The sequence below is a fragment of the Syngnathus typhle genome, linkage group LG10 (genome assembly GCF_033458585.1).
Source record: "Syngnathus typhle isolate RoL2023-S1 ecotype Sweden linkage group LG10, RoL_Styp_1.0, whole genome shotgun sequence".
NCBI lineage: Eukaryota > Metazoa > Chordata > Actinopteri > Syngnathiformes > Syngnathidae > Syngnathus > Syngnathus typhle.
This window is the reverse complement of record NC_083747.1, coordinates 11,467,826-11,489,425: the sequence shown is the minus strand read 5'-3', so window position 1 is coordinate 11,489,425 and position 21,600 is coordinate 11,467,826. Positions and strand designations below refer to the sequence as shown.

The 21,600-nt window shown below is 46.0% G+C and overlaps 5 protein-coding genes across 10 annotated transcripts; 3 read left to right on the top strand and 2 right to left on the bottom strand.

Moving 5' to 3' along the window:
- Positions 1-163: 163 nt before the first annotated feature.
- rap1gapl (RAP1 GTPase activating protein-like) lies at positions 164-4,147 on the top strand. Its single transcript, XM_061289981.1, has 15 exons — positions 164-684; positions 883-997; positions 1,067-1,114; positions 1,199-1,396; positions 1,996-2,093; positions 2,163-2,241; positions 2,407-2,460; positions 2,537-2,620; positions 2,683-2,783; positions 2,848-2,977; positions 3,089-3,256; positions 3,329-3,400; positions 3,473-3,559; positions 3,640-3,795; positions 3,877-4,147. The coding sequence occupies exons 1-15, from the start codon at positions 614-616 to the stop codon at positions 3,979-3,981; spliced, it is 1,566 nt and encodes a 521-aa protein (XP_061145965.1). The 5' UTR covers positions 164-613; the 3' UTR covers positions 3,982-4,147.
- Positions 4,148-4,410: 263 nt separating this feature from the next.
- On the top strand, positions 4,411-6,148 carry LOC133161516 (glutathione S-transferase kappa 1-like). Its single transcript, XM_061290086.1, has 7 exons — positions 4,411-4,715; positions 4,811-4,892; positions 4,988-5,116; positions 5,218-5,357; positions 5,438-5,554; positions 5,621-5,714; positions 5,891-6,148. The coding sequence occupies exons 1-7, from the start codon at positions 4,647-4,649 to the stop codon at positions 5,947-5,949; spliced, it is 690 nt and encodes a 229-aa protein (XP_061146070.1). The 5' UTR covers positions 4,411-4,646; the 3' UTR covers positions 5,950-6,148.
- Positions 6,149-6,380: 232 nt separating this feature from the next.
- On the top strand, positions 6,381-10,549 carry styk1b (serine/threonine/tyrosine kinase 1b). Of its 4 annotated transcripts, XM_061290006.1 has the most exons (12): positions 6,381-6,655; positions 6,827-6,912; positions 7,787-7,841; positions 7,953-8,025; positions 8,338-8,508; positions 8,574-8,900; positions 8,998-9,179; positions 9,245-9,319; positions 9,452-9,660; positions 9,729-9,769; positions 9,838-9,934; positions 10,000-10,549. In XM_061290006.1, exons 4-12 carry the CDS (start codon positions 7,971-7,973, stop codon positions 10,190-10,192), a joined length of 1,350 nt encoding a protein of 449 aa, XP_061145990.1. In that variant the 5' UTR covers positions 6,381-6,655; positions 6,827-6,912; positions 7,787-7,841; positions 7,953-7,970; the 3' UTR covers positions 10,193-10,549. The 4 variants fall into 4 exon arrangements, with proteins under 4 accessions (XP_061145990.1, XP_061145989.1, XP_061145988.1 ...); XM_061290005.1 differs by lacking the exon at positions 6,827-6,912; XM_061290004.1 differs by lacking the exon at positions 7,787-7,841.
- On the bottom strand, positions 10,256-15,802 carry phc1 (polyhomeotic homolog 1). Of its 3 annotated transcripts, none has more exons than XM_061289924.1 (14): positions 15,637-15,802; positions 14,911-15,086; positions 14,729-14,839; positions 14,484-14,549; positions 14,261-14,404; positions 14,034-14,192; positions 13,272-13,916; positions 13,067-13,202; positions 12,767-12,942; positions 12,321-12,384; positions 12,133-12,220; positions 11,787-11,955; positions 11,465-11,714; positions 10,256-11,385 (listed from the first exon to the last, which is right to left on the bottom strand). In XM_061289924.1, the coding sequence occupies exons 2-14, from the start codon at positions 15,076-15,078 to the stop codon at positions 11,234-11,236; spliced, it is 2,328 nt and encodes a 775-aa protein (XP_061145908.1). In that variant the 5' UTR covers positions 15,079-15,086; positions 15,637-15,802; the 3' UTR covers positions 10,256-11,233. The 3 variants fall into 3 exon arrangements, with proteins under 3 accessions (XP_061145908.1, XP_061145910.1, XP_061145909.1); XM_061289926.1 differs by having other exon boundaries at positions 12,767-12,939; XM_061289925.1 differs by having other exon boundaries at positions 14,911-15,083.
- Positions 15,803-15,954: 152 nt separating this feature from the next.
- m6pr (mannose-6-phosphate receptor (cation dependent)) lies at positions 15,955-19,537 on the bottom strand. Its single transcript, XM_061290066.1, has 7 exons — positions 19,267-19,537; positions 18,399-18,571; positions 18,163-18,332; positions 17,891-18,000; positions 17,539-17,669; positions 17,165-17,291; positions 15,955-16,982 (listed from the first exon to the last, which is right to left on the bottom strand). Exons 1-7 carry the CDS (start codon positions 19,270-19,272, stop codon positions 16,860-16,862), a joined length of 840 nt encoding a protein of 279 aa, XP_061146050.1. The 5' UTR covers positions 19,273-19,537; the 3' UTR covers positions 15,955-16,859.
- Between the last annotated feature and the right edge of the window lie 2,063 nt (positions 19,538-21,600).

Below are 21,600 nucleotides of genomic sequence, written 5' to 3'. Positions count from 1 at the left end.
TTGCAGCCCAACACTACATTTTTATAGCTAACAAATTGATCTACACTCAAAAGGAAATCCACAAAAGGATCCGCATCCACCTCTAAGATGGCGGCTGCAGGCATGCCCAGAGTTGCGTGACATGACATCAGGTAAAAATGATCAGTTGTTCCTTATTGTGTTGTGCAGGTGTGCTATCTTTCCACCGTGCGTCTCACTGGCTGCACCTCTGCTCGGAGAGCGGCTTCACCCTCCCCTGCTGTCTATCTCCTCACTCTCACTGCGTGCTGTCAATAATTGATGGTCTTTAGTGACTCTCAAAGGGTAACAGGTCCGGCAGAAAATGTCTCATGTGTCATTTCTTCATTTATTCACAAGTCGGTCTTGAAGCTCGGAGAAAGCGCCGACTATTTACTAGCCGTGCTTGTGTTTTGCTTGCACCTGCGCGTGACTGAGCGCAAACGGGTTCATGCGGCATGAGTGACAGCAGCACAGAAGGAGGTGAAGGGAAGCTTTAAATAAGTGGGTGGCGGGGGGTCATGGAGGGGGAGTGACAGAATTATTGAGTGAATTAATTCAGCCTTGGCCAGCCCTGATAAACTGGTAAACTGCAAACTTGCAGTACAGTACAAACATGGAGGAAGGGAAGAGAGAAGGCACATTCTTCCCCAGAAGGAGAAGTTTCACTTTTGGCACTTATGGAAGGTGAGTGTTTCAAATTGGACTGCATTTCACCTGTGATGAAGCTCGTCTTACTTTCCGGTTCCCAGCATGGACATATCCAAGGACGAAGCAGGCTAAGGCTTTCTTAATTCCTCATTTATTGAAGCACTTTTGAGCAAAGTTTACGAGGGAGGAGAATGAGGGTTTTGCTTGTGTGGCTGTCTGCACCTGTTGCTGCAGAGCGGAAGCCGGCGAGAGCACGACGACGGACATCTTGGATGACGGCAAGCCTGTCCTCTCGGCTAGCGGCAGCCAGAAGGAAACGGAGTTGTTTGAAATCATTGCAAAGCTCCAGGTGAGTTCTTGAGATGTGGCGTCAAATTCAAAGGAGGATTTTGTCATCAGTGTTTCTTTGGTGTTTCAGGGCAGCAGGCTCGATGAGCAGCGATGTGAATTCCCGCTGCCGCTTAAGGTTCGTCCACTTAGTCAGAGAAAAAAAAAACGTTTTGTGTTGATTTGTTTTCCTAATCAAGCAACTCGTCATGGTCTATTTTAGTCTCGGCTTTTGACGACAGGCGGAGAGCTGCCAATCATCCTCCCTTCGAAGCTGGGGCGCTACTGGGTCGACCCGCCTTTGGAGAGACTCGCAGATGTCAGCCCCACCTCCTCCCATCACGGCCTCCCAGCAGACGACTACGAACTCAAGGAAAGGGACGGCGAGGCCAAAATCTACCGCCACTTTTTCCGCTCGCGGGTCAGTAGCTCGCTGTCATTCATAATTCCAATTGAACTTTTGAACTGTGACGTATTGTTGCCTGCAGTGCATGTACAAAAAAAAGTCTACACACCCGTGTTCAAATTGTAGCTTTGAGCAATATAGAAAAAAGGAGTTATATAACCTATACATTTCAATTGATTTTATTTCATCTTTTCCAGAGGTAGAGTTAACCAATAACATTCAACCTACAAGGAGTCAAAGTTGCGCAAGACTGCGACCATTAAAAGAAAACCCCGATAAAGTTTAGATGTTCTAGTGGGCTTTTCATGACATTTTTGTGCTAACACTGACTGCCATTTTGAACTGTTCATTATTCCCTCCACCTTGACTAAGGCCACATTTCCATCTAAAGAAAAATAACTCCATACGGTCCCATACGTCAATGACCGAATGGTGATTTTATGCAAAAAAGGGTGTGTAGACTTTTTATAGCCACTGTTTACCCTCATTCACCTTCCTACAACATCAACGAGAACAAAAAGAACTCAGAGTTAACCGGACAAATTTAATTCACAGATTCCATTCATAAAATGCTAACCTTCTGAGTTGGATTTTTTTTTTCTTGCATTTGCCAGTATCACCATTCCTTCACGGCGGTGGATCCGACCTTAGGGCCGCTGGTGTTGTCTGTGTGTTTGGAGGAAGAGGAAAATCGCCTGCGAGTCATACTGAGGTGAAAGCAGCTTTTCCATCGCTTCTGTTTACCTTTACTTTAAACGCGATTGTGCGTCTTGTCTCGCAGGATGAAAGAATGTTCTCTGCACGGAGTTTTCTCTCTGTCGCTTTTCCCTGGTATTCCATCATCTGTCGAACTGGCAAAGGTACACGGATTAGTTTGCAGTACCAGCAGAAGACATTTTATGGTCAAAATACATTTAAACGTAATTTGGGTTCTACAAATTGAGCTCGGGAAATAGAATAAGATTCTATAATAATAATAAAAAATAAGAATAATATAATAATACAAAATAAATAATTATTTCTAGATGCTGTGCGACAGAGTGACCGTCTCAAAGTTTGACGCGGTCAGCTACCTCAAGGTAATTCTTCAACATGACCGGAAAAGTCACTTGATTTTGATGAAACGTATGGATTTCTTTCTCACTCATCCTCAAGGCTCCGGTACTAATAAAAGCGTTCGATGAGCACAGGGTGTCGTCCAATTTCAAGTTTGGTGTTTTGTACCAGAAGGAGAATCAGGTAAGAATGGAATTTTTGTTTTGGGCTTCCACAAAAATGTTAAAGAACTGAACTTTCACCAGTTCACCGAGGAGGACATCCTCGGTAACGATGAAGAAAGCGAAGGCTTTACCGAGTTCCTGTCGATTTTGGGGGACACGGTTCAACTCCAAGGCTTCACTGGGTAAACCGTGATTGGCCGAAGGTCGCTCACGGTGCAACATTTCATCCCATTGTCCTGTGTTCAGCTTCAGAGGAGGTCTGGATGTTTGTCACGGCCAGACGGGGAGCGAGGCGGTCTTTACTTCCTTCCACGGCAGAGAAGTCATGTTTCATGTGGCGACAAAACTGCCCTTCACTGAAGGCGACCCACAGCAGGTTGGCTCCTGCGCCAAACGAGAGAGTTTGTGGCAAAATGGCGGCACGTAACGACTGTACTCGAGTATTTTACTGATTTTTTACCTTCTCCAAAAAAATATGTCACCTCAGCTGCAAAGGAAGAGACACATTGGTAACGACATTGTGGCGATGGTCTACCAGGAGGGTCCGACTACTTTCTTAGCTGACATGATTAAGTCGCACTTCCTGCACTGTTTCATCGTGGTCCGGAGGGTCCAAAGCGGGAAGACGGATGATGCTGGCCAAACTGCATATCAGGTGCTGTCTCTTTTTTTTTTGGCTTTCATATTGTGTTGTGGCTACCGAGTCTATTAACAGCACTTGTCACAGTTATCCGTCACTGCTAGGGATGACGTTCCTCCATTCGGTCCAGTGCTTCCAGATCCTCCAGTCTTCACAGATGTAAAAATCCAAACATCAATATATTTAATTTGTTTCTTAATGTTGAGATGCTCAAAAGGTTTTTGTCTTAAGCACTCCCTACTGAGAGAATTCCTCCTCACCAAGCTCATCAATGCGGAAATTTCCTGCTGTAAAGCCGAACAGTTCAGCAGACTGGAGGTAGGTGCTCATCCCGCCTCAAAGTCACGAGCTCCATTTGGTGGTAATATCATTACCCCCCCCCCCCCAAATAAATAAAGCAACGCACACGCTCAGCACTTCTGGAGAATCTGCAGGCAGAACTCTCCACTCGTTCACAATGCATGCTGGGAGACCCATCAGCCTCTTCTGTCCCCTCTGCTGAGAGTGTCAGGGGGGTGTCCGAAGGCAGTGGGGGGTTCATTGAGAACTTTAAGGTCAGCATTCAATGACAGTTCTTGTTCTATTAGTCGATCTCACATGAAAGCATTTCTTGCATTCAATTTTTTTCCCCTAAGAGGGCCATCCGAGTGCGGAGCCATTCCTTCGAGACCCTCGGGGTGCCCAGGAAAATCAGTGGCATCTCACCACAGGTCCAAGCGAGTCCTCAAGAGGAGACGTAGTACATTCCAGATTTTAGACATTTATGCACTTCCATGTTGACCTTATTATCTGTGTGGAGGACTCCTGTAAAGGTAGTAAATTAAAATTGCTGCTCACGTAATTATCATGCTGCAATAGCAGTCATATATGTAATACAAATTATATTTTAGTGACATGTATGGTAAATAAAAGCCTGAAAATGTTTAAGGTTTGGATTATTTTCTACTTTTTCCTTTTTTTTAACTGAGAAAGAAAATAGTAGTAATTTAAGATGACTATTAAGTTATTCCAGTACAGATGTGTTTTTTACTTTTTATTTTTACAGTCATTGAAAAAAAACAACGATTAACTTTAACCAGATTAAACCAGATTTGTTTATGTTCAGCGTGCCGCTGGAGCCCATTCCCATAGGGGGCAGTACATACGTTCGAGCCGAATGTATTTACAGTAAAAGAAGAATTTACCTAATTAATAATTCAATATAAACAACTTGCGAACAATCAACGCTGTGCAAATCTTGCCTAAGTTTGCTACAGAATCAAATTTGACTTGTTTTGGCTCCGTGACGCCGGTTCAAGAGGCGTTTTGGATAACGTTCAACATTGCTTGTGGCCGCTTCGAACTTTGACACACTGTGCAGGTTGTGAACAATACTTTCTTTCCTGCTCGAGTGCACACGTCGAAAATGACCTCCAAGAAAGTGATCGAGTTGTTCTACGATGTGGTGTCTCCCTACTCCTGGTTGGCCTTCGAGGTTTGTCTATTATTGATTTGATTCGTGGTATAAATGGCGATACTATTACGAGCTGGTGTCCATGTCAACGCCGATTTAAAGCGATTCGTTTACAGGTCATGTGCCGCTACAGAACTGTGTGGAATATTGATCTCAAACTCAGACCTGCGTTTCTGGGTGGTGTCATGCAAGGCGCTGGTAAGCTTGTGAACTAAAGTGCAAACACTGTGATACCAAAGTATTTGTACTGTTGTTACTTCCCACTTTATTGAGTTGACGTCTCACCGTGATAGGCAACAAGCCCCCTGGAATGGTTCCGAACAAATTTTTGTATATGAACAAGGACTTGGCTCGCCTGGCAGAATATTTCAACGTCCCGCTGCATCCTCCTTCAGACCCTGTGGAAGCCATGTTCAATAAAGGTACACGCCAAGTAAATGGAGCGTCATATCGAAATGAATATAACTACAATTTGCATACTATTGTATATCTTATGTTGAGATGTGATTTTGTTTCCTCGTAGGCTCCTTGAATGCAATGCGCTTTGTGAAAGCAGTGCAGGAGACGGGTGGAGACCAGCAGGTGGAGAAGGTGTCCAGAGAGCTCTGGAGAAGAATCTGGAGCCAGGACAAAGATATCACTCAGCCCACGTCACTAGCTGAGGTAGCACCCCATCTTGAGGAATTAGCACACACAAAGAAAAAGAAAGAGGATGAAAAGATTATTGGCCATCTTTTTTTCAGGCAGCACAGAAAGCTGGCTTGGGCAGGAGTGAAGTGGAAGAGTTGCAGAAGCTTTGCACCACTCAGGAAATTAAAGACAAACTGAAGAGAAGCACTCAGGACGCGCTGGAATATGGGGTCGGTTCATTTGTCTGTCTCCGGTCTAATGTGATTTCATTTATTTATTTATTTTTATCTTGTCAGGCATTTGGCTTCCCCATGATGGTGTGTCACATCAACGGCAAAGCTGAGATGTTCTTTGGTTCGGATAGATTTGAGGTCATGGCCCACTGTCTTGGTAAGAAAGTTTGATTTATCTTTGCCAACGTTTCTTTGTATAGTTAATGCGTTTATATGAAATGTAATACCATTGCTGACCACTAGATGGCAACACATATTTTGAGATGGTGTAGTTCGAATAAAAGAACAAAACAGGCCTGCGAATGTACAATGTGTTTTACTGTTTTTTTTTAGGTGAAAAGTGGCACGGCCCTCAGCCTGTTCGTTTTGAAATGTCATCTGCCAAACTGTGAGACAAAGCTGCTTTCAAAACCACGTCTGTCTATGCACTAATTCATATTGCATAACCTTGTTTGTAAACCAGCGATTCAGGCACTGTGCCTTTTGATCACAATGGAATAGGCCACAAGACCATTTTTAAAATTGTGTGTGCCAAAACCAAACAGTGCACACTGTAGATTGCATTTAAAATAAATTGTTGCTGCTTCAAAAGCCAAAGGTCACTTATTTGTGTTTGAAGAGCGCAAAGACGAGGCTTATCGCTGACGTAACTGTCTCGAGGGCGCCGAGCTCGTCGTACGGGTTCCAGGGACAGCCGCGTCCCCAAGGTTTTTATCCGAAGCCTGCGGCGGGGAGTGGCCAGACCAGTTCTTCACAAAGCCAAAAAAGGTTGGGCCACCACAAGACCGATGCGGGCCTCGGCCTAGGAGGAGATTAATAGAGCAAACAAAGACTGTCACAAGCGTGTTGATTTGCCCCGCGAGGGCAAGGAAGAAGGAAGGAGCAAGGTGCTGGGGAGGAGGGCGGAGTTAAAAACAGACGTCAGAGCGTAGACAAACAGGTGTATGCTGATCCCCTGACAGTCAGACCCAGGAAAACAAGACCATGTAGAAGCGACCCAGGATTTCTCACACAATTGGACCGATGTGGAACTTACTCCATGAAGACTGCAAAAGCAAAATTATTCTGGAGGACTTAGTACACAAGTCAAAGTAAAAGGTAAGACCATGTTATTGCTCCTGTATGTCGATTTGAAATCCTGCTTTATATTATGTGCGGCGAGAAGACGTTAAAGAGAATAACAGCGTTTTCAAGATTAACGTTTAGCGACTGGATGCTTTTTGTGCCACTTGTGGTTTTCCCCTTCGTGGGCGTGTGGAACGCCGGCAGAAATGCAGAGGGACAGGTTCGCCCACGCTGACGTCCAAACGGTTACCTCCACGTCATTGTAGAATTTCCCAGTAGAACGCTTTGAGGTAAATAAGCACCATATTGTTAGGACGCTGTCTGAAAGGAAAACAGCTCGTGTCATCGTATTGCAGCACAATATATTAAAAAATATATACATTATGTAATTTACATTTTATTACATATTCATGTTTGGCTAGTCAATATTTTTAAATGTACAAGCACATGCATAATGTGGTCACAGCAAAGACCTACTCTAATTCATGTCAGTGATAAAGATCTAGGCCAGAGCTGTAAAATATGAATATGATTTCCGTGAATCTGTGTTGAATATACACGCTTGACAATCTAACCACAAATTACTTTGATTTAATTAATTACCTAATTAAAAATGTAATTTATTTAAATTGACACATTTTTAATTACTTTATTTAAATGTAATAATAATTTAATTTGTTTAAATTGACACATTTTAGATTTGCACGCACAGAATTGCTATTTAGTATTAATTGTTCTGCCTGCCGCTGTACATTTGTCATAAATAAATCATTCCTGGACCAATTAAGTGAAACTAGATCATTTCCTGCAGCGCACACACGATGATGTCACGACACACCAATGCGTCACGGCACAGTGGTTGAAAATCACTAATAATCGACCTAAATGTATTATCGCCACAACCACAATACACATTAATTTATTAAAGATGAACATTGTTATCTTCGTAAAGAGTTATGTCAATGTTCCTAATATTGTGACTTGCAATCAGCCCAGCAAGAAATCCAATTTTCCATGTTTATTTCATGTGTTTGACTCGTGTCGCTTGAACAAACAAGACATGGAAAAGCTTGTTCACACTTTATTCATTTTTAGCGCACCAGACTATTGTTAAGGTGCTTTTTGAGGCCTGAACGGCAATAACAACAAAAATCCATCCAACAGCTACAACTGCTTCAGAATGTCGCTGCTCGAGTTCTGATTGGAACCCACCACACCGGTCGGTCCTAAAATCTCCTCAGTCTAATCTTAGTGTCTATAAAGCCTGATTGACCATGGAGCAAACTATTTGCCCTGTGTTATGCAAATAAACTGCCCTTACTTTTTGCAGGCTCACCGCTTTGACAGGATGTCGTCAATATCAAACGCAGACTTCCGCTGCCAACCAGGAGACACAATCTGTGGTGAGCTAAATACTTGACAGCATTTTTAAAAATGTACATTTTTCGTGTCTCAAATAAGTCGCTTTTGGTTTCGTGACTTTTGGGCAGTAATTTGTAACCAGCAACCGCATTCTTTCAGTTATTTTTTTGTAATGTATAATTTATTTTTCCTCTTAACGGTCTTATAGGTTAGACGTCAATTATTGGTGATTAAAATTTTACGGATTTTATATTAACTATAAAAGAGCAGGAGTCAGGTCAAAATGTTCCGGAAAGAGATTAAAATACACTTTGTGATCATCTCACCACTCTTTTTTTTTCTTCCTGGGTCAGAGATTCGTGTGTATGAGAAGGAAGTGATAATCGTGCCCATTCTGCTGCTGGCCATCTTTGTGGTCACGCTGGTCTTCATCCTCCTGCTGCGCTTCTGTCCGGAGAAGGTCGAGCGCATCCGTCTCAGCACCACCAGGCCCACCTTCAGGCGGGATCTGCACGGCATCGATGGTACCGCTGCTTATTTTTCACGGCATCGTGACTGGACTGTGCTGATTCTTTTGGTCTTCACGCAGCTCCACCCGGCATCAATGTTCTGGAGCACGAAAGCATCGCTTTGGACATGCCCAACACGTACTCCACCTTTCAGCCGCCCAGCATGTACGCCTCCAAAAAGCTCTCCCTGTCCGTGGATATGCCTCCGCTGTCGTCGGGCGCCCAAGCCTACAAGCCGGCGTCGGAAGTCGTGATCCAGCCCAGGGAGCTGCCGCGCCAGAGGCTGCCCGAGTCCTTCAACTTGGTCAACCCGCTGCCGGGTTGCTTCCCCTTGCGCTCCAACTCCTCCGTGTCCCTCTACAGGGCCCGCATGGAGAACAGGAACGTGGTCCTACGAGTTCTTAAAGGTGGGGGACCCCTTTGAACCTTCTATGCCCTCACTAGTATGAGATTTGCGTGAAGCTTACTTACATGGACCTGTGTGAACTTCCTGTCCGGCGGCAGACTCGGCCGATGCCACCGAGAGGCACAACTTCCTGGGCTTTGCGTCCTTCCTGGCCCAGCTGGGGCCGCACCCGTTCTTACCCGAGCTGTTGGGCGTGGTCTCCTTGCGGGCCCCGCTGGTGACAGCGGTGGAGGAGTTGGAGAACCGGGACCTGCTCAGCTTCCTGTGGCGGTGCAGACGGGTCAGTCGAACGGCGGAATTTAGCGCTGTCAACGTAAAAGTAAACGTTGCATTTGTCTCACGCAGGAAGACGTGAATCCTCCGTGTGAGATGACAGAGAGGCGAATATTTACCATGGCCCAACATGTGCTCTCAGCGCTGGTTTGTAAACATTATTTGAGGGTCCAATCAAATTGGTGTAATTATTAATCGTGTTTTATGAATCTGTGTTGACCTTTCAATCTAAACTTAGCCGGGTGATGATAATGAATTCACAAAACGTTTTCTCTCCAGACGTACCTCCACAGCAAAGATCTCCTGCACGGGAACATCCGAGCCCGCAGCGTCCTGGTCAGCCAGGCGCACACGGCCAAGCTGTGGGGGCTTCACGGGGTCTTCACACGCAAGAACCAAGCATCCACGCAAAAGGATGACCCCAGCATGAAGAAATGGCAGGCGCCGGAGATTTTAGCCAGAAGAACTGTCGGGCCCAGCAGTGACTTGTGAGTGCGCCAGCTGGTTGTTTGCCCTTTGACCTCTTCCATCCACCCTGACTTTTTTTTCTCTCTAGATGGTCTTTTGGCATCTTACTGTATGAAATGGCAACACTGGGTAAGTCGGGCTCAAAATTTGATCATCTAATATTTTACAGTATTTATCCAAATTGTTTGCCTGTGTAGGAGAAGCTCCGTTTGCCGAGATCCCCGTTAATGAGCTCCTCCAGTTCCACCAGCGGGGCAAAAGTCTGAAGAAGCATCCCAACTGCTCCAACGCCCTGTAAGGAATCCGGCGCTCGCTCCAAAAGTCAAATGTAGGTTCTCAACTTTATAATTTCTCCACAGCTACGCCATCATTAAGGCTTGCTGCCAGTGGAAAGAAGCGGATCGCCCCTCGTTAGCCGACGTGACCCGCAAACTGGTGTCAGGGGAGAAGAGCGCCCCGGATAAAGTCCTCAAGGGGGCGCTGGCGGTCAACCTGGAGCGCTACCTGCAAGAGGCCGGCTACGGGGAGGCCAACAGCTACACCATCTTCTGATTAGAACAAAAAGGCAGTCCACTTTTTTTTTTTTTTTTTACCTGTGCACTTTTCCCACAACCAACTGTTACATATTTCGCTTTGCACATGAAAAGAAACAAAACTTGTATACTCAAGATTTTTTATTAAGCTTTCTCTATGAAATGTTTTATTTTAAGGTTTAGGCAAAAGGAAATACAGACTTTCATACAGATGTAAACTTGAAAGGCATCCGGTCAGAGTGGATGCTGTGGAATGACGGTTTGTCTGATTTGTTTACCAACTTATCAAGTAACAGATGCCATCCATGTTTGTTTTTTGTACGCTCCTACATCGAACGACCGTGAACTGAATGACGGATAAAATGTGAATAAATAATCGTGGGTCTGCTTATTGCAAAGTGAAGGAATACAAAACGCTAACTCACATCGGCCCGTATTCAGGTTGCAACGAGTGGCCAAAGTTCCAGGACTGGTATCGCTTGAATTATATTTGAATAGATTTTCTCTCTCGAGCGTCAGGGAACACAAACGGTGGCGCAGCACATTAAGACTTACAGGCATATAGTTCTTATTCTCTGCAAAGAACAATTAATGAAGGAAGGAGCACAATGGCATTTTCTTTTATTTCAATGAGAAGATTTGAAATGTTTTGCGTTACTTGCATGTCTTGTGACGCCAGTCCTGGAACTTTGACACGGCACGTTTAGTTGTTTATAGCTCCTAAAACTTGTCATGAAAAATTCTTTTTGAGTAAAAATTGTAAAAGATACAAAACTAAACTTTAAGACACCGTTTTGAACGACTCCCTGCTTGTCGGACAGGAACTTGTAACAAAAAAAATTTGAAGCACCATTTTCAAGAAGGCAACGTGTCTCATGTGAAGGTAACCTTGCTACCACTTAACCAAATCCAAGTTCTCACTATGGGGTTAGTGCACTTAATATGGTTAATGTCGTCACTCATTCTCCAGCCAAAAAAGCCAAATGTGTTTTGGCACATTCAAGGTCCAGAATGTAAACTGTCAATCATTGTGTGGTGCCGAAAATCCAAATAAGACAGCTCACTCGCGCAGGCTGTTGATAGAGGCACAGATCTTGAGGGCGGGTCCCAACTTGATGTTCATGGTGGAGATGAGATGGTCCTCTCGGAGAAGCAGTAGCGCCTGCCCATCGATTTCCTGCGACAAGAAGTGAGCGGCCAGCTCCTCGCAGCCTAGACACGCAAGGATTTTTTTTTTTTTTTTTTTAAACACGAGTCTTGCTTCGTAAAATGTCAAAATGAGTGTTCCAACCTTGAAGCGACGAGATGAACCTGCAGACTTCCTCTACGCTCCACTGGGCCGGAGTGGCCGACAGGAAGCCGGCCGTCTCCATGGGGAGGCTCCCGGGAGCCGAGGCGGTGTCCGACTGGGGAGCATTATCCTGCTCGGCTCTGGAGCACGAGCGCGAGTGAGAGGAGCTGGGAGAAAGAGACGGCATGTCCTCTTCCTCCTCGTCCCCGTCGCTGGACGCGTCCTCCGAGCGGCTGGAGTCGGAGCGGCACTAAAACACCCGGACGAGTCAACGGGACGTCTCCAATGAACCCGAAATGCCCGTTTTTGAATTCTTTGTTACCTTAACGTTTAGATGCTGGCTGGACAACTTGCTGCTGTTTGAGCTGCTGCGGCGAGGGGGCCCGCGGCGCCTGGTCGCATTCTCAGTCGTGGCCAGAGGGGGCGCCGGCGTCGCGTCATCGCTTCGTCCCCTGCTCGACTTGTAGCGTTTTCGGAAGCTTATGTTGTACCTGTTCACAACAAAGACACATTGAGTTGTAGTCAGACCCAAGAGAAGATAACTAATCCCGTGCTCTAAAACTCATCTTCATTAAAGTCTGGTGTGAACAACAAAAACTTGGCCAAGGTTCAAATTGTGGCGCCATCATAGAGCAATCCAACCTGCATTTTACTCAGTGGAGGCGTACCTCTTTGCGCAGGTGTTGGAACAGAACCTCTTGGTTCCTCGGAACTGGTTGGCTGGCGCCAGGCTCGAGCAGTACTCACACTTCAATACTAAAAGAAAAGGGGGAAAGGTACGGCATTGAGGGAACCTTATTCACACAGGTGAATTCACACAACCTTATTGTGTGTGTGTTAGCGTTAAGTCACTTACAAGGTGGGCCGTTTTCGGCGCGGGCGCCCAGTGCAAAGTCCCGATCTTTGAGGAGCCCTGCGACCTTCCAAATTAAACAAACAAAAAACACTGTTCAAGATATGCCAACTTAACAAGGCTTCAATATTTATCACCCGCATCATCAACAAGTGTTGCGGAATATTTTGCTGTTTATGCAGCACAAATGATTATTTTGGAACCATTAGTCCAGGCAAGTAATGAGGGGAGAGGGTGGGCGGAGCCATTTCCAAGGCGAGCGGCCTGAGAGGGAGTTTATGTAGTGAGGCTGAAATTGTTTGGCACGTCATTAAATTCAGTTACAGTCTTCATCAAGTGAAATATTATTTGTCTGAAATGTCAATAAAACTAATGGAGACGGCTGCCCGCGTGGTGGTTTTTTGAAAACGACAATGTCATTAAGAAAGGCGCTGACGATAAAGTCTTACGGGGAAAGGCTCGGCTCCCTCCTGGATGACGAAGCCCTCGATGAGGTGGGTGAGGACTTGCGGCTTGACCACGGCCTGGGGGAGCGGCGCCCGCTCTTTGTCGCCGTGGACGCCCCTCGACAGCGGGAGAGGCAGGCTGGGCGCCAACAGGAAGGAGGCTGCGGAAGGGGGAGCTGCTGAGGATGGAAGGAAAGAATTGGAGTAAAGTTGAATTTGGTTATTAGTGATACACGTATAGATTTTATATACTCAGCATTATCCTGACAAAAATCCATATCGGTCAAGCCCGAGTTTACGTACCAGATTCCTTTGTGGGTGCTGGAGTTAAAGCAGGAGTGGCGTCCTTATTGGGAGCAGATTCTGAAGATACCGTCGTCGTCTCGTTGGGTGCTTCGCAGTCTGACTTTCTCTTCAGAGAGCCATTGATGGACTTGTTCTATCAGAAAAAGTTTATTTACAGCCGTCGCTCAAGCTCGCTTAAGGAACAGATTCCGAATGAGCTTACCACAGGTGCGGAAGTGTTGTGCGAGACGGTGTTCAGGTTCTCCTGGGCTGCCACGTTTCGCACCTGCGCAAGGGCCACAGCCTGCACGCCGCCCGCCATACACTGCCGGGCCCCCACCAGCTGCACGGGAATGTGCGGGTGGTTGTGGGCCGCTTGGCTGTTGCCGGGCGGCGCCGGGAGAATTGGGAGCGGCTGGCGGGGGGAAACCTGCATGGGTAAGCGGTGTCCGTGCACCGTCTTGGGCTGGATGGGTACGGGACCTTTGTCTGCGGCGGCCTGCTGGAGGGGCTGCACCACCAGCGTCTGCGTGTTGACGTTGGCTTTGGGCGCCACCGAGCTGATGGAGTAGCCGTGGGTGGAGGTGGGCACACTGGAGGTAGGCACCAGGATGACGGGAGCGGCCGAGGGTGACAGGAGGAGCTGGGAAAGGGGGAGCGCTGGGGAGGCGGAGGGCGCCACCGAGGCCGCGGGAGCGGCCATCGCCGGCTGGATGGAACCTTTGACGGCGATCGCGTTGCCCGACGATTTGGCCGCTTGCTGCTGCTGACTGAGCGGAAAGGCGCCCGGCTCTTTTCTGTCGGGGACCTCCGACTTGATGGCGATTGCTCTGGGAGTGGACACACAGTGCAGGGCCAAATTCTGCACCTGGGAGACAAAACAAAGTTTCCTTTTGGTTCCTGCAAGCTTAGTCTACAGTACTGAAAGCCAGCACTGTTAATAAAACAATAAGTTGACTTGACTTGAGTGTGATGTTGCTCCAACCTGATCACTTTCTGGGTGAGCGTTGGCTGAGGTAGGAGCTTCGGTCTGCTGCTGCTGTTGCTGCTGGGTCTGGGCCACTGTTGCCACGGTAGCTGTTGCTGTGCCCCCGGGCATGAAGATGAGCTGTGAGGCCAGAGGAGCCCTGAGGGAACGGTTCACCTGCAGGACAGAGTCTCGTTGTTACATTGAGCCAGGCAGCACAACTTATCCGCGTTGTATCGACTCACCCGAAGATACATCTGCCCCTGTCCTGGCGTGTTTCCCCCCAACAACACTGACTGGTTGAGGGCAGTTGTTGTCGCGGAGGTGGCTGTCCCGTGGGGACGGGGAGTTACGCCGGCTCCCCCTGCTGATGTGGTGCTGAGATTCACCTGGGGGTAAAAACATTCATTCTGATTCAGATGTCGAGTTCGCAGATCAATGCAAACAAGTGGTGATAAGAAAGTGTACAGTGGTGGCCGCCTGGGAGATGCTGCTACTCGGCGTGTTAGACTGGCGGCTCGCGGCGAGTGTAGCCTGGTTGGAAAAAAAAAAAACATGAAAAAATCCCTAAAACAAGCACAGGATATTTTAACCAGAATTTCCACTAATAGTATTTTTTTTACTGTTGAGGAAGAAGTGGTACACCAAAAATAAGGAAACATTGGATTGCCTTGCTAATGTGGAGGAATTGTGTACTTCTGATTCCTGCCTACCTGTTGCACAGCGGCCAGGTTATGCAGTTGAGCGTTGTTGATCTGCTGCTGTAGCATGAGTTGCTGGAAGTACTGCGCCGCGTTCGGCTGTCTCTGCAAGGCTTGGAGAGCCTAAAAACGAGAATGTCGTTAGATACAGAATGCAATCGTGGATTTCGCGCCGTATGCAAAGGAGCTCGAACCTGCACAGCCTGTCGCTCGTAGAGGGACATGTGGGCTATCTGCGGTGGGCGGGAGGTTCTGCTTGTTTGAGGGTTTCCATTGGTGGTACTGCTGGTGCCGGTGGTAGTGGTGGTGGTGTTGCTGTTGTTTGTGCTAGTGCCGGTGTTTTGGTCCTCACTTGCATCCATTTTGGCTACTAGAAATAGTGAGCAGTGTCAATAAAATCGAATCAATGGACACACCAGACAAAAGGTTGCAACTGATCCAGGGTGCTGATGCTGCGGTGCGTCCACACAACTGGCAGGAACTAACTTTTTTTTTTCATGCAGATGCTTATCACGAAACAGTGTTCTTTAAAAAGCAGAAGACTGAGCCGACCGAAGCGCACTGAAGGACCTGACCACCAACAACGTGATTTTCGATTTCCGAAAGAAGTCAACCTGGGAGTGTAAAACACGATAAAAATAAAAAGCATTATTGGGCTTGGTCCGTCCAGCTAAAAGGCTACCACGCTCGGGCGAACAATAGATTTGGCTAAGTATGACCCTTAAAATGCTGAGTATAAATTTAAATGAGCAGAAAAATACGGACGTTTATGGGATCAAGCGACGGCCATGGTGAAAGTTGATGATTCGCTTCCTAGGGGCTAACTAGCCGCGCTAGCATTTACAGCTACATTGCGAGCAAACATGCAAGAAGTCATCATGAGCGTGTGCAATCTCGAAAAGGCGTGCTTGTGTCTTTACCTCTTTTCTTGGTCAAATTTCACTCCTATTTGCAGGGATTTGTAATCCCGACGGTTTCGATTTGAAACCCAGACGCGAAAAGCCTTTTATTGGCTTTTTGGTTCTAAAAAGATAAACCGCCCCCCAACAGGTCGATTCTTCATCTTCTTCCTCGCTGGAATGTTTGGAGCTGTGTGAATGATTTAAGCAATGCTGCCATCTACTGGACGGTTTACCTTTAGCATTTACTTTGTCGAGGGCGTTCGGACCATGATATTCAGTCAATAAGAAGGAAAATTAAGGAAAATTCCTCCGATAAAGTTGTTGCTTTAAAAAGAATGAGCATGAAATGTTCTTTTTTATTATTTAAACAGCACTGCATACAGAAAACGTCCACATATATTTGAATCCCAAAAAGTACAAACTATTATGGCGTAAACAAACATTTTTTTGGATTGATCCAGGACTCCCACAGATTAGTCACTAAATAATATTAAACAACGCTGAAATTGATGCAAACCAAGCAGTGACATCATGGGATGTTTTCTCGTTTCAATTTTTAATGAAATTAAATGAATGTAGAAAACAAAACAAGTCATTCTCATTTATTTCATTGGATGTCCCTTGACATCATATGGAGTTAAATAACGTTTTCTATCAACTTTGGTCTTTTGCAGTAAAAGTGTATGTATTTTATCAAAATATACTCACACGTACTATGTGTATTATTTTCATACATCTGCGTACATTTGCCTTTAGAGAGATGTAAAGGGAACTGATTTGGATTAATTAGTAGCTGTTTTATTTATTTATTAAATATGTAGGTCATATTCTAACTGTAACAGTTTGTGACCAAGAGAATTGAAACCATTTAATTCAGCGGTGTTAAAGCCCAAGCCCCGTCCGTCATAGCTAAATATGAACATTCACATTATGTAACCCGTCCTAAACTAAAGTTTAAAGGAGCAGCAGACTTTCATGGCCCACAGTAGATAGTTTTAACATTCTCTGACATAAGCATGGGGGGAAAAAAATGCTAATTATATTGTATCAGGCTAAGCAGGTAGAAACTTAGGTTTCTTCAGATTTCTTGAGACGAAGCCTCATCGTAAACCTGGACGAATCCCTCGTTTGCTTACCATCCAGCGAGGTAACAAACGTGCACTCAAAGCGGACCGAGAACGGAGTTTCATCAAAGCTCTCAGTAAAGTCACACAGTGAAAAGCTATTGACTGGCCACCGGGTTACATCGGTAACAAGTGGTCATCCCTTTCTTCTGGCTCCTCGTCCAGGGGCTCAGTGGACACCCCCGTGTAAGTCGGAGGCTCCTCTCGATCTCGTGAGCGGCACACAAAGTCGCAACCGTCCTGTTGAGAGGATCGTGTGTGCAGAACGTTAGTAAACTCTGGAGAAAAATCATGCCTGGGTGATGTGAAATTTTTGATTACGTTAAATTGAAAATAGGAATAACGCGTGCGAGCATCTTTAGCATTCACACAACTCGAAGTTGGAGTTGATGCGACAACGTTGACGGCGACTCGGGACTTACTGCCGAGAGATTGCCGACCTCTCTCCAGAAAGCATAGTTGGGAAACTGCTCCATGCCTTTAGCCCCCACGATGAGCCGCTGGTAGAGGAACCCTCCAATCAGGTATACGGCCACAAGACAGACCACGCTGGAAGATGAATTGAGAATGAGAAATGGTGTACTCAGAGTGGATAGGAAAAATCTACACACCATGTGTTCAAATGCCAGGAGACGTTTTGTCCTTTTACCCATATGCAAATTATTTTTTTTCCCAGTTAAAATAGAGATAATGTCTTTGCACAAGTGTGCACACCCTCATAACTGACAGGTGGCTTTGTTCAGAGTATTTTTTTAGTAGGTTGAGTGTATTACATCCCGTCCTGCGATGTACTCACACAATGAGTATGATGGAGCCGGTGCTGAGTTTGTACTCAAGAGGCGGACACACGGCACTGGTCTCAAGCTTGAACTGGTAGAAGCAGTTCTGCACCCGTTCCCTGTTCTCTTGCACAATCTCCAGCTGGCCCTGAAAATAGATGTTGGTAAAATACCTTAAAAAAAAAAAATCTTTATACCTTGTTTCTGCGGCTTTTGTGTGACACAGATATGATTGCCTAGCCCGTCTCTGGCGTTTTGTTTGCAATGACTATATGGTAATGACGATGAATGCATTTGTAAGACACCTTCTTTCCCAGCACAGGAATGGCCTTCCATTTTTTTGTCTGTGTTCTAAATCCACCTACTCACCACTTCAAAATTCCGGTTGCAGAAAATCATCAGGATGGCTTTTCGCTGTTCCTGAGAACAGTGGGTATCGTAATTTTCTCCGTTGCCGTAGAGGAGCCACACATAGTCGCCTACAAGGAAGAAGTCCAAAAAAAAAGGAAATTTAGGAACTACAATGAGAGAGGACAAATGACAGAATCATGCTGAAAGAATCGAATGGACGCTTAATATGTCAATATGTGCCCATATAAAACGGTGGGGACGTTGCGTATTTGGTTTGAACAGCAACTCACTTCCTCCGATGACTTCTGTTGCGTTGTACATGCCAATCACGGTGATTTTCTTCTCAGTTTTCGGTCCTTCCACTTGAATGACGCCGGCTCCGGGAACCCCGCCTGCATCGGCGCACAACCGGAAAACATACGAGTACTTGGCCTCTCCAATCTTGGCCTCCGCTGAAAAGCTATCGTGAGGGAGATTTACATTAGTGAACGTTTGCATTGCTCGTGGGCGTCGGAGCTTGACTTACTTCCTGTGACCGAGCGACTCTATTCGCTGGAGGACTTTGCGTTCCGACTCGGACTCAAATGTAAGTTTACAGTTTTTGGTGGTGCTGTCAGCGTACGCTCCACTTCCTTGCAGGACCAGCTGGACCACCAGTGTCCACACCAAGAGACACCTTCCGATGGGATGCGTCAAACTCTGAAAAAATACAAAATTAAGTGTCCATCACCCCCTCTGGTGGTAATCAAAAGAATCACAGCCTAAGTACATTTCAGTTGTATTTCCCTTTTAAGTACATAAGAATATGACCCATAGTAAGACACTACTAGAGGAAAGAATGCAAATAAAATACTAATTCTACTTCTACTTTTGAATTATGAAATCTAATTCAAACAGATTTAGGACTTCTCATTTTTTTCAAGGGAGCAGTTTTTCCGGTCAGTATTACATCAAATTTATTTACCTAGCATTGCAATAATATTTTAGGTCGTTTTTTTAATACGAATAAAACATTTTTACTGTGATTGTAGCGTGCATGTACATAGTATCTATGTAACGGAAACGTCTGAAAATCTACATGAGCAAAATACAGTATTGATTCAAAGTACTAATGGACTCAAAAACAACGTGGCATTTAACGGCTTCAAAGATATGGTGATGACGTTTCGTGTTAATGGATAATGAAGTCTACCGATGAGCAAAGATCCTCCTTGTGACCATTTAACGATCCAAGCAAAGAACTTATTGTACTGGTGCGTGTATGTTTCATCAGTAAATAAACACTTGAACTGCAATCGTAACAGTAGTAACAGCTTCTAAACGTAGGATGCTTTTTGCTAAGCTTAATAAATATGGATCAAGGGGAAAGTGTGAGCAGTATCTCGCTAACGTACCTGCATTTCTGCTTTTAGCTGCAGTTTGGCGTCCAATCAAGTAGCCAACGTCGCAGCGTTCACGCCACTTCCTGGTTGACTTTAATGGACACGTTGCTTCACATGTGTCCTCAAGTCAAATTATGACATCATCACATAAGTTTATAAACGTCTTGGCTGCTTTAGTAGGATGATTATCTCTTTAAAGGAAATGCTTTTAACGCCAGCCGACCTGCAAACGTGATGTAAGCAGAACAGTTACCAAAGTGCGGAAGTGAAACTAAACATGCCATCACGTGACACAAGCCACCTATGACAAGCGCCAGATTCCTGCGCGCTAAGTCAGCTGACCGGAAAAGCCACCGTGTAAACGATAAATACGGCAAAATGCTGCTGGGAAATTGTTACTGTGGGGAAATAGTTGAATCATAAAAATTATTTATATCTAACATGGTTCTCACAAGATGTGACGAAAATGCTTACACTATAGATACACTATGGATATATGTGTAAAAAAAACTGAGAAAGAGGAACTGACGCAACACTTTCAAGTAAATTTATTAAAAAAATATATTTTATTTATCGTAAATATGCAATACCAGTTTTGCCTGGCACAATGGAAAAAGCTCTGCGGAGAAAACAATTTCCCTCTAATTAATATGCATACAGTATAGTGGGAGTGTACGTCACAAGCTTACTGGCATGATGACTGTTTTAGTGTTTAACTCTAGAATTTTTTTTTTTCAAAGACTAGTTTTCGGTTTCTAAAACTACTCTAGTGAATCAAAATTGATAATGGTTAAAACATTACATTACATTTCATTACATTACAAACATGCCATTTTGTGGGTGTGTGTTCCATCAGCGCACAGGGCGTGTGATGCGTCAGTGCAGTAGTGTTGGAGTAGTAGTGCCTGTAGTTTGTGCATGCTGCATGCTGCCTCTGCTTGCCACTTTTCTGCTTTCAGCTACCGCCACCGGCTAGCCCTCTGTTTCCGGGGGTGAAAAGAGGAGCCGAGTGTGTAAGTCTCCTCAGCCGGTACACAGCCTCTCCATTGCCAAGACTTGCACACGCCTCCTCGTGGCCACACACGGTAACTGGCACCTTGCGGTCCCAGGCTAAGTTGTGCAGGATCTCGGAGCAGCAGTGGGCCCCAGAGATGTGGCATGTAGGCCCACCGGTGTGTGGACACGCCCTACTGCCCATCAACCACTGTCCCGGCTGTGGGTAAACAGCTCCAGCTATGGGTAAATAGTGAAGACCTCAACGGTGGACCAGGCGGAGGATGATGGCTGACCTGAGGGGTGGCGTCACAACGGCTGGGAAGGCGGATGAAGGCTGCAGCAGAAAAGGGTCACCAGTCGTCTTGGTCTCCTTGCCACTGGACTCTGACCCCGATCTGTCAAGGACAGTGTGGTGACTGTCTGTGCACCAGTCTCCCCACTTTAAACAAAGTCACGCACAGGCGTCTTTTTCAGGGAATCCACCTTACATCCCGGATTAAAGTCCTGTGGCGACCAGTAAGTGGCAACGGGGGCAGGATTGTGAAGTCTGGAAGCCCCTAGTCACAAGCTGGCACATCAGGCGGTGGATGTTAGATGATCGTTGGGCTCCTGGACCGAGGCAGATAGAGCTCTTCGGTAGCTGCATCCACGACTGAGCAGCCCTTTTTAGGATCCACTCTGCTCACCCCTGATGGGGAAGGGGCTAGAAAAGGTGCCCTAAACATAGCCTGCCTCAAACCTCCCGACTGGATTACCGCGTTCAGAGGGATCACCAATATGCGGTCGAAACCACAAAAACATGAATTTTGGAGCATGGAATGTGCGCACACTAATGGACAGTGTAACCAGTGATAGGCCGGAGAGGAGAACCGCCATCATTGCCAGGGAACTGAGAAGATGCCGGATTGACATAGCTGCTCTTTCAGAAACCCGGCGGGCAGAGGAAGGTCATCTGAAGGAGGAAAAGGGTGGATACACTTTCTTTTGGAAAGGAAAGGCCACAGATGAGCCTAGGATCCATGGGGTTGGTTTTGCCATCAAGAACCAACTGATCAGTCAGCTCTCTGAACTCCCTGTGGGAATCAGTGAGCGCCTGATGACCCTCCGTCTGGTGCTGGTCAACAACCAGACGGCAACAGTTCTTAGTGCTTATGCACCTACCCTTGCTTCCGATGAGGACAAAAAAGAGGCCTTCTATGCCTGTCTGGATGATGTATTGTCAAAAATCCCCAAAGAGGACAAGATTATTATACTGGGAGATTTCAATGCCAGAGTGGGCCGGGACCACCACCTCTGGAAGGGCACCATTGGAAAGGAAGGCATTGGAAACATCAACTCCAACGGGGTTTT

Excerpts from the sequence above, each read along its gene's own strand:
- LOC133161516 (XM_061290086.1), top strand. The coding sequence starts at position 4,647 with ATGACCTCCAAGAAAGTGATCGAGTTGTTCTACGATGTGGTGTCTCCC. Across the intron at positions 4,893-4,987 it reads TGGTGTCATGCAAGGCGCTG|GCAACAAGCCCCCTGGAATG; the intron begins GTAAGCTTGTGA and ends TCACCGTGATAG. Across the intron at positions 5,555-5,620 it reads AGGACGCGCTGGAATATGGG|GCATTTGGCTTCCCCATGAT; the intron begins GTCGGTTCATTT and ends TTATCTTGTCAG.
- m6pr (XM_061290066.1), bottom strand. Across the intron at positions 18,333-18,398 it reads GAGTCGCTCGGTCACAGGAA|CTTTTCAGCGGAGGCCAAGA; the intron begins GTAAGTCAAGCT and ends CCCTCACGATAG. Across the intron at positions 17,292-17,538 it reads GGCTCCATCATACTCATTGT|CGTGGTCTGTCTTGTGGCCG; the intron begins GTGAGTACATCG and ends TTCATCTTCCAG.
- phc1 (XM_061289924.1), bottom strand. The coding sequence starts at position 15,078 with ATGGATGCAAGTGAGGACCAAAACACCGGCACTAGCACAAACAACAGC. Across the intron at positions 14,405-14,483 it reads TCTCCCAGGCGGCCACCACT|GTGAATCTCAGCACCACATC; the intron begins GTACACTTTCTT and ends TTTTACCCCCAG. Across the intron at positions 11,386-11,464 it reads GTTCATCTCGTCGCTTCAAG|GCTGCGAGGAGCTGGCCGCT; the intron begins GTTGGAACACTC and ends TTGCGTGTCTAG.
- rap1gapl (XM_061289981.1), top strand. The coding sequence starts at position 614 with ATGGAGGAAGGGAAGAGAGAAGGCACATTCTTCCCCAGAAGGAGAAGT. Across the intron at positions 2,094-2,162 it reads CGCCTGCGAGTCATACTGAG|GATGAAAGAATGTTCTCTGC; the intron begins GTGAAAGCAGCT and ends CTTGTCTCGCAG. Across the intron at positions 2,784-2,847 it reads CAACTCCAAGGCTTCACTGG|CTTCAGAGGAGGTCTGGATG; the intron begins GTAAACCGTGAT and ends TCCTGTGTTCAG.
- styk1b (XM_061290005.1), top strand. The coding sequence starts at position 7,971 with ATGTCGTCAATATCAAACGCAGACTTCCGCTGCCAACCAGGAGACACA. Across the intron at positions 8,901-8,997 it reads GGTCCTACGAGTTCTTAAAG|ACTCGGCCGATGCCACCGAG; the intron begins GTGGGGGACCCC and ends GTCCGGCGGCAG. Across the intron at positions 9,770-9,837 it reads GTATGAAATGGCAACACTGG|GAGAAGCTCCGTTTGCCGAG; the intron begins GTAAGTCGGGCT and ends TTGCCTGTGTAG.